Source organism: Styela clava, chromosome 13, assembly GCF_964204865.1.
Source record: "Styela clava chromosome 13, kaStyClav1.hap1.2, whole genome shotgun sequence".
Taxonomy (NCBI): Eukaryota; Metazoa; Chordata; class Ascidiacea; order Stolidobranchia; family Styelidae; genus Styela; species Styela clava.
The window spans coordinates 12114020-12124335 of NC_135262.1; the positions used below are offsets into that span (position 1 = coordinate 12114020).

A 10316-nucleotide genomic window follows, 5' to 3' on the forward strand; every position below is an offset into this window, starting at 1 on the left:
TTCTGGTCCCAAATTTAACCATTGAAAATCGAATATAATGTAACAATATATTCAAATATCATTGTTATCAAATTGAATATTTCAATATTTTGCGTACGTTCTCCACAAAGCATACACAGGAATCAGAGAAAATTTAATTACAATTGAACCCTTATTTGCGGAGTAATAAAATTTCTCGTGACAAAACACCCCGAAAATTTTGCAAAACGATCCATAAGTGCATACCATGTCAAAAAAGCGTGACAACTCAACGTCGCGTAACGCATAAGTAGATCACAAAAGCCCCTGATTTTACATATATTTTCACAAATTGAATGAAAGCCGAAATATTTTACTTACAATTTCTTCTTTCTAAATGTTTGTAAAATTAGTTTCAATACAACTTAAATTGAAAATTCTAGTGATAAAATTCACGGAGTGGGGAGCTCTTGTTCGGCAATTCGTAGGAGAGAAAAAAAATCCAGGAAGAGAACATGCAACACTTTCGTACCTGACAACTGTGAAGGTCAATTCTGATATGATAACAAAAAGCTTGTTGAGCCGGCCCATGTGATAAAAAGGTTAAGAAACCGGGGAGAAATTTGCAATTTATATAATATAAGATGAAATACCAGAATTGGTCCAGTAGTTGACGACAAAAGCGATTTTTCATGACAAGAATAGAATACTATCAACAACAACAACAACAACATTATAACAAAATTATCCACAAGTTCGACTTCGTGTACAATATGAAAATAATTGGTATATATTATGAGTAGGTCTTATTATCGAAACGATATTACGGATCTTACTTTTATTTATTTCAAATACTTCTGTGAGCTCAGTGGGAATTGTTTTTTGTGTGCTATTACGTCATCAAAATATGAGTACCCTGTGGCGGTTCCGCGAACGCATATTAGCGGATCTCGTGCTTAGCGAAAGTGGGAAGTTTTTTTATGAGGAACGGTTGACTGCAGGACCTGATCTGGCAATACAGAAGTGACTCGGATCAGTTGGTATTCTAATTTACGTTGAAACTGAATCGTGAAAAATGAATCATTGTCACAGAAGTCGACAGGACCTGGAAAAGCTATGACCGGTTACCGTTAACCTGGGTAGTCGAGTTGTCGGCTTCCCAATACGACTACTTGCATGTAATGTTTGGGGAATTGATGATAAAATATCAAGTTTCGGTGTCCGTGTCCACATATTTGAGCATAATCTCTTGTTAAGAGAAAAGATGCTAATGCACGAATATTAGGATACAAGAGAAGGTACCGTTGGTGAACATATATATATATATAAGCGCTGGCCAACTTGCATATGAGTGCGTGTCAGCAATAAATAATTGAGCTCATGAAGTTCCAGCCACCGTCAACATTATCAAGCCGCGGAAAAATAGACTCCGCATTTCGGTTACACTACAGAAGGAATGGAATTCATTTTCAAGTCTTCCTTTAATTACTTTTGAGATCAGTTACTGCGCGAGGTACGATTATTTTGAAGTTAAGTAAATACAGGGTTGATTTGTATGCTTATGAAGATAGGAGAAAATAGAAGAAGAGTTTGGAATTGTGTGCGAACGACCAGATACGAACCTAGTTGTTCCACTACTGATAAGATTTTACATATCCTAGTAGAGGTTCTCGCCTGTGTACAAAACTTTTACAATAGACATTGATTTCCGATTTTGTGAAATTCACTCTAAAGTATATATTTCATCAACATTGAAGACTTGAATTGTTTCAAAATCTCGTGTCAACCGCTGTACACTTATATCTAAGTCTCAATGAAGAACTTGTTAAGCTCTCAGTACGTTAATGGTCCTATGCTATTATATAAGCAATTTAAGACTCTTTTTGAGCAAAGTTGAATAAGAATGAAAAATAAAAATACAAGCATTTCTTTGCATCGTCCAACTATGCACTATTGCGAAAAGCTATTTGAAAAAGTAGCTAGTATGCCTGTCTTAAACTACGTCAGTTCAAATTAATACCACATTCATCGAGTATAGCGTCTCAATATCTGTATCCTGAAAGTACTGACTTGAATTGAAGTAAGTGTCTGGTGTCTCATGTTTACTATAGTTATTACCTTATCCGTTGCAAAATATTTCCATATTTAGATATATGTGCAGCAAAAATGATGTCAACTGGCCTGACAACAGACATTAAACGTCATTAAGCAGACTTACTCGACAATACCTGTTCATGTCATAGTTGAAAATTCCTCGTACTGAAATGAGTTTCTGTGAAACAATAAATCATACACTCGTGATAGTTACAAAGCTACATTTGAGCGGTATATAGTTGATTAACTTGACTTTCAACGTTGCATATATTTAGGTTTAGATTTCATTCATTTCTGCAAAGCTTTTTGAAAAGTACACTTCGCTCTAAAAATGATATCAAATACCCGTTTATAATTTGTATACTGATATGGAACGGAATAAAAACTGTGTAGACTATATATTATTATTCATTAATTCCGTGGAATTATAGTATATTTACTGTCATTTATAGTGACGTTGTCAAAGATCTAAACTCTTCTAAGTAAATTTTATTGATTTAATATTTTACGAACTACATCAATTACTATTGTGAACTCGGTCCGATCTTATCAGTTCGCAGTATTGCTTATCATCGTGTATTGTGTCAAGGTCGATGACTTAGCAGTAGTTTCGATTTAGGATGATATAAACTCATGCGTTTGTAAAGTAAGAATAACTTTGAATCACTACGTTGTCAATTTAGGAGCATGGAAATTCCTACTTTCAAGTTCGTTCTTTTGGCATTAGCATCTCTGTCAATATTAGATGCGACTTTTACCCAAGCAGAAGATTCTGAGCATTTCTTCAGTGAACATGACTTCGACGAAGACGGCCCCGATGTCCCTCATAGGTTATCGAAAGATGAAATAGGGTACTCAAATCTGAACGTTTCTCTTTTAAAAAACGGAACATTCACGCAAGGCACAGAAAATTCATTCGAAGAAGCGTTCGAGGAAGTGAAGTACGTGGAGGATTTGATTATGTTTGTAGAAACGAGAACAGATTTCATCAGCCAAAATTTTTTAATATTCATATTAAACAATATTTGTCTGAAAAGGTCTGACGTTGGACAGACAAAACGTTACAGAAATATATTTGTATTGGCGTGAAGCAAGAACTCTTGAATCACTTAGAATAAACTAGTGTTCCAATTTCAGATGGAGTACCAATCCGCCAAGAGAATCTGTAAAAAAACGAGCACAAAGAAAGCCAAAGATAATGTCAAGTGTAGTGAAGAAGCTAGTACTAACCGGTAATGTTTTGATCGCTCTACTTTTATTAAAAACAAAAAGATTTTCTAGGACCATAGAATTAGGAATTTATTGCTCAGTGGTTTCAAAGATTTATTCTAGCGGCAATTTAATGGAGTGAAACCGCACGTACATAGATCACGCTGTCAGTAGGTCTACTCACAAATGAAAAGTTAGGCAAACAATGAAACTCAATTTCAAATCGGCGATAAAAATCAACATTCTGATCAAACTTTTAATATTACTTAGCCTACGCCATACTGTAATAGGCGTATATTTTTCAGGAGCACTAAGAAGAAGCTGTCTTATAGCTCATAACAAAGCGAGAAAATTTGTTAAACCACCTGCAAGTAACATGAGGAAACTACACTGGGACAAAGATCTTGAAGCACTGGCGACTGCTTATTCTAGAAAATGCTTGTGGAAACATAACAAAGAGGTACAATTATTACGTTTTTTTAAGGAACCGTGTACATGCATAAAACATGATCATTGATTTAAAATATAGAATTCCATTAATTTTGTCACCTAATCACGTCAGAATCACTAGCGATCAATATTTATTAGTGAAATAAATAGCTTTATATCATATTGATTTAAAATAATATTAACTAAATACTGAGACACAATAAAGTGAAATTATAAAGTGAATTATGGAAAATGTAATACGTTTAGGTATGTTTATTCATTATTATTTATCAAATTACTGTGGTTTAACTTTTTAGCAAATTATTACTCATATGCAATTATTTAAAGCAAATGTCAATAATATTTTACAGGGGCTGAGAAATAATTTGTTCCTGTTTTTTTTTTTTTTTTTATAGAAAACTCACAAGAGATTTGACTGGGTGGGAGAAAATTTATTCATATCATCAGGAATCAAATTTGATGAAGAATATACCACCCTAGCGGTGAAATATTTCGACGATGAGAAGGAATTTTATAATCACAAGAAAAACAATTGCCAAAAAGGCCAAGTCTGCGGTCATTACACCCAGGTTATTCCCAGTTTTTGATATAAACCAAGTTTGCTAAGTAAAACAATCAGCATTTTTATATTCTGAATGTTAACAAGAAAATAACCTTATCTTGGCGAAAAATTCTGAACTCATCAAGTTTTTTAATAAAAGTCACAAATAATGTAAAAATGTTACCAGGTCGTTTGGGCAGATACGTTCAGACTAGGATGTGGAGCAACGCAATGTGCTAATGTGAATGTAGGTGGGAAAATATGGAAAAAGGCTACTTTGCTTGTCTGCAACTACACACCGGGAGGAAACCATGTGGGCGTGTAAGCTTTCGTTACTTTGATTAAGTTCCTCCAGTATATGTATCGAAAAATTTTGACGACAATGTTGTAGGCAATCTCAACCGCGATGTAACAAAATAATATTTTTAAAAATGAAGAAACATAGGTAATGTTCACACTTATTTTTATTGTTGATACTATTATTATCTGTTCGGCACGTAGGGAAAATTGCTCCTGATTTGGTACAAACCAACGTATTCTAATTCGCATAAAAGTTATATGCCATTCAATGTGGTTATGAATCACTGATTTAACTAAAGAATACCGCAATAGTATTTCGATGATCGAATAGCAAAGAATCACTGGTCAAGTCTACATCTACGAATAATTATTTTTAGTAAACCTTACAAGACGGGGAAGAGATGTGCCGGCTGCCACAAGACCGACACGTGTGCATTTGGTAATCTTTGCTCAAATCAAATGCGCGGCAGCAACTTTAACAATGCAACAAGTACGTATGCAATAATTTTGTACTTGTGGTTTTGCAGTCCCAACTTGACCTATTCTATTTTATAACATTATATATAGATATCATACATCATTCAAAATCTTTTGCTATTACATATAAGGGTGCCACAATATAAATATATTGCATTTGTCTAAATCAGACATGGGCAAAGCAAACTACGGCCCGTGGGCCAAATCCATCCCGTTGAGTAATTCAATCTGACCCGCCTGATGCTGCCCATAACCAAGCTATAACCAAATTTTGATGTTTTAGTTAAAATTAGCTCATAGAATTTGTTGAAATTGCGATTAAATTTAGTTTGGGCACTAGGCTTATTGTTTTCCAATTTTCCTTTTGTAACACTGTAAATATTGTTCATAAAATGTAACCTTTTACGTCATATTTACATGGCCCGCAAGTCTAGTTGGGCACATTTTTTCGCCTCTAGTCAAAAACTTTGCCTAACCCTGGTCAAAATACTCCGATTACACTGTCTTTTTTCTGTTCAGTCAATAAATAGTTATCCACCGAATGCAAAAAATCACTGATATGCGTTGATAGTCGCATCGTAATCTAACTTCATCGTAATCTTACTCTATTTATTCTATGTTTTTTTACTTCAAAGTAACTCTCAATATGTAGGGCGCAGGGCTTGCTTGTATAAGATAGTGACAATAGTCTTTAAATTAACTATTGTAGTATTCATTTCACATGGTTTTATTCATATTTTAATCACTTGATTTATTTTTTTGTTAAAAACAAAACAAACAAAAAAAGGGATAGCTTTTATATTTTGTTTAAACTATATTTTTATTAGCAGCCAGTAGAGCCGTCAGAATATTCGGATAGATTAAATTTTAATTTGTGTTCGTTTCGTAAGTTGAATGGTCATTGCAAAGCACTGCATTTACTGGATAGTTGGTACACTTTGATGACAGTGTCGCACTATAAGAAACATAATTATAATTTTAGATTCCATAAAAGTCGGGGAAAATTTGATTATGATTGTACCATAGCTTCAGATACCGTTGATTTACTATTTTTTTGCAAAACGATCCATGCTTTTTCAAAAAAGGATGTCAACAGAACGTGCGACATATAATGCTGTCGATCATAATATATTTTTCCGAATTAAACACGATATATTTCCCTGAGCTAGTTTCTTCTTTTTAAATGTTTGTAATATTAGTTTCACAACAAATTAATCAAATGTACTTCAGTGATAAACTTCACGGAATGGGGACCATGGGGACCCTGTTACGCAACTTGCGGGAAAGGAATTAAATTCAGACAGAGAACATGCAACACTTTCGTTCGTGAAGACTGTGAAGGTAAATTCACAGATGGCAGAGCATGCTGGGTCGGCCCCTGCAATGAGAAGCGTAATAAAGCAAGAAAAAATTCACCGAAGAATAAAAACAGCAAAAGACATAATAGAACATAAAGATTGTATAAAAAATCGTAAGAAATTACTCCTAGGGTAGGATGTTCAAAATGTTAACAAATATTCCTCAACTAGAAACGAATCTGATTATTTTTGTCTTTATCCTGTATTTTGATTTTTACCTTTTGCAACATTTGCGATATTAATTCGTATAATGTTGTGATTTGCAATAAATAACAATACTTAAACTTACTATACCCCTATAAATTTATTCATGATTATGGTCATTTACATTTGTGTGGTTGAATATTAGTTACGGAAATAGTTATTATACTAACGGCTCGTCATTTCTGACTTCATAGACTAATTGTTTTTATTTCAATCTATTTGTTTTGTAATTGTTTTAATCATATATGTGCAATATGTAATGTCGTTTTAGTATAAGGTAGGATATTAAAATGTATAGTATTCTATTTCAAAATATATATAATTATAGTAGGGCTTTAAATATATATATAATCAAACCTGTTAATTGAGTAAGATTTTAAACACGACGACACTCATCAGTATCATTGGCGCAAAATAAGCGTATAGGTTTGGTAAGCATGAGGCCAGATGCAAGGTTTGGTTCGAATCTCACTAGGTTGTAGGATTAGAGACCTAGCTAGAGCAGACAGGCCAAGGTTGGAAAATACATTGGTCGACAGTGGCGCAAACAGGCCGAAATTGGGGATGGGCAGGAGAAGGAGGGGAACAAACAGAGGCGTTATGAACAGTCAGAACCGAACGTTTCAGAGAAATGGGACCACCCGTTTACGGGTCGAATTCCAGAGACATAGATCGTGGTTATGAATTGAAATGAATAGGTGACATCACTAACATTCATTGGTCAATAGCAGGAACGGGCAAGAACCTAGGACTAAGAGTGTCGATAACAATACCAGGTTGTGGTCGATAGGAGGACTAAGTGTCGAGAACCGGCAGGTCATGAAAGGATGAGGGAAGAAGGAAATGTTAATGTAAATGTCACAGGCAGAAAACGTCAAGTCGACCGATCGAGAAACTGTGGTCAGGAAAGTGACCACCAGGTAGAGAGAAAGTAATGACAGAGACAGACCGAGTGATGGGATAAGGAAATGAGAATTTGGCATAGGAAAATCCAAGGTGGATTTGAGGGGTTTTGCACAAATTGATAAAAAAGAAATTGTTTGAAAATAGTGACATAAGAACAGGATAAGAGACTAATTTGACATAGGCAAAATTCATAACGGGTTTGAGGATTTCTGTACAAATTGTTGGAAAAGGAATACAAAAACATTCTGGACCAGTCGATTTATTTTGTATACATTGGTTTTCTTTACAAATTGTTAGAAAATAATGAAAGAGATTTACGAGAAAGAGTACTTGAGCTACCCAACAGACAGCCATGAAATTAGGATACATGACAATAATACATAAAAACGGACCAAAAAGATAAAATTACGAAAACAGGCCAATAAAACCATCAAGAGTTCTATACTAATTGTTCAGATCAGATCAGAAGATCATATGCAGGAGATTTATGAGAAAGAGTACCCAACATACACAGTGGCGGAGGCAAGGGGTGGTTTTGCGGGTCGGGTTTCAACATCTCTTGTCAACCGCTGTTCATTTGTATCTAAATCTGAATAATGAACTTGTTCAGCTCTGTGTACGTTAGTGGTACCATGCTATCACATAAGTGTTTTTTCACATTTACTCGAAAGCATAGGACTTTTCTCTAAACAAAGTTGAATGAGTATGAAAATACAAGCGTATCTTTGCATCGACTATTGCCAAAAAATATTCAAATAAGTAGCTAGTATGGCTGAAACTAGGTCAGGTCAAACTAATATCCCATTCATCAGATATAGCGTCTCAATTCCGGAATCCTGATAGTACTGACTTGAATTCAAATGTTTGATATCTCACGTTTACTTAAAGTTATTGCCCTATCGTTTTTAAAAATAATTCCATATTTAGGATTACACGCAGCAGTCTTCGCTTTCTACTCTAAGATAGATTTAGCTCAGGGCAAATGAGTTGATGCCCAGCAAAATGTCAACTGTCCATACAACGGAAATAAAGCGTCATTAAGCAAAATAACTCGACACTACATGTTTATTTCATTGTTGCAGATTCTTCGTCCTGACACGAGTTGCTTTGAAACAAACAAATTCGATCATATATTCGTGATAGTTACTAAGCTACATTTTAACGGTTGATTAACTTGCCTTTCAACGTTACTCAGATTTGGTCATTTATTTCTGGAAAGCTATTCAGAAACGTACACTTCGCTTTAAAACGACATATCAAATTCAGTTTGTATACTGATATGCAACCAATAAAACTGTGGATATCTTATTCATTTAGTGCGCAGAATTATAGTATACCGTGTATCCCCGAAAATAAGACCTAGCCTGAATTTAAAAAAAGGTTTTAGTATAAGCCCTCCCTTTAAAATAAGACCTAGTTCAGGGATGGCGAACCTTTTTCAATGGATGGGATAAAAAATATATATTTTTATCTCGGAACCGAAGAGAGTGGGTCACAGATATTTAATCAATGTTTGCACCTATAAGAAACTTCTGAAACAAATCTTCTAGGCTTCTGTTGGTGTAGTTTTAGGCTTTACTTATGCAGCATTTCTATTAGGGACTTTTATGGCACTCGATTTTATGAAATTAGAGTACGAAAACACGCATACGAATTACCAAAAACGTTCAGGATGATGCGGTAAATTATTTTACCGTTCCAAAGAGTTTGGAGGGAATTCGATCAGCTTTCAGCCACATTAAGGCCATTTTACACTGCCCCATTGTTATTTCAGGTTTCTAGGTTTTTATTCCAAGTCTGAAAGATTTTGTTTTCTCAACGGCATTGTAGGCGAGAAACTAATAAAATGCAAAGTAGCATCTAGTTCTCGTATAACCCCTATAACGGTCTGCAGATTCACCCCCGAAAGTGTCAAGACGTTTCGAAAGAGGGAACAGATCAATTGAATTTATATGCCATAAACGATGTCAGAGCCAAGAGCTGAATAACGGTACAAAGCGGTGCAGACATGCGTCCAAGATTAGGTTTTGAAAATTAATATAACGGCCAGAAAATTAACAATTTGCATATGAGCGATCGCAGCCCTGACTGCCCAACTGGCGGTACACTAAAATAGTTTAGTTATTGTTAGATTAATTTATAGCCGGTTTTATTAATTTGTATCACTGATATGTTAGCATCTCGTGCCTTGGCGGGTCACGAACAAACGCGGTGGGTCACTTTGAGACCCGCGGGTCAGTGGTTCGCCATCCCTGACCTAGTCGATAGCAAGAAATCTTTCCTACACGTTTTTTTTTTTTTTTTTAATTTGAAAATCTCGTAATTCTCTACTGTAATTTTGTTTTGGATAAATGAATATAAAACACATTCCCCCGAAATAAGCCCCAGTGTTATTTTTCGAATTGAAATTGAAATAAAAACCTGTCTTATTTTCGGGGTAACACGGCACATGTTTTATTTATAGTTGCAGATTCTTCGTCCTGACATGAGTTACTTTGAAACGCAAATTCGATCATATATTCGTGATAGTTTCTAAGCTACATTTTAACGGTCGATTAACTTGGCTTTCAACGTTACACACATTTGTTCACTCATTTCTGCGAAGCTATTATGAAATATGCACTTCGCCTCAAAATGATATATATATATATCAAATACCCGTTTACAATTTGTATACTGATATGTAACGAATAACGGACTGTGTATATGTTATTCATTTCATCCGTAGAATTATAGTATTACAATTATTTACTGTTATGTTCAGTGATTTTGCCAAGGATCTAACTCTTCTAAGTAATTTTCTGATTTTATCAATTCGC

The 10316-nt window shown here is 34.7% G+C and overlaps 1 protein-coding gene across 1 annotated transcript; it reads left to right on the forward strand.

Moving 5' to 3' along the window:
- The first annotated feature begins 2739 nt into the window (after positions 1 to 2739).
- LOC144431379 (cysteine-rich secretory protein LCCL domain-containing 2-like) lies at positions 2740 to 6710 on the forward strand. The gene is made up of 7 exons (XM_078119449.1): positions 2740 to 2993; positions 3190 to 3284; positions 3567 to 3721; positions 4107 to 4280; positions 4440 to 4573; positions 4930 to 5042; positions 6260 to 6710. Exons 1-7 carry the CDS (start codon positions 2740 to 2742, stop codon positions 6481 to 6483), a joined length of 1149 nt encoding a protein of 382 aa, XP_077975575.1. The 3' UTR covers positions 6484 to 6710.
- The last annotated feature ends 3606 nt before the right edge of the window (positions 6711 to 10316 follow it).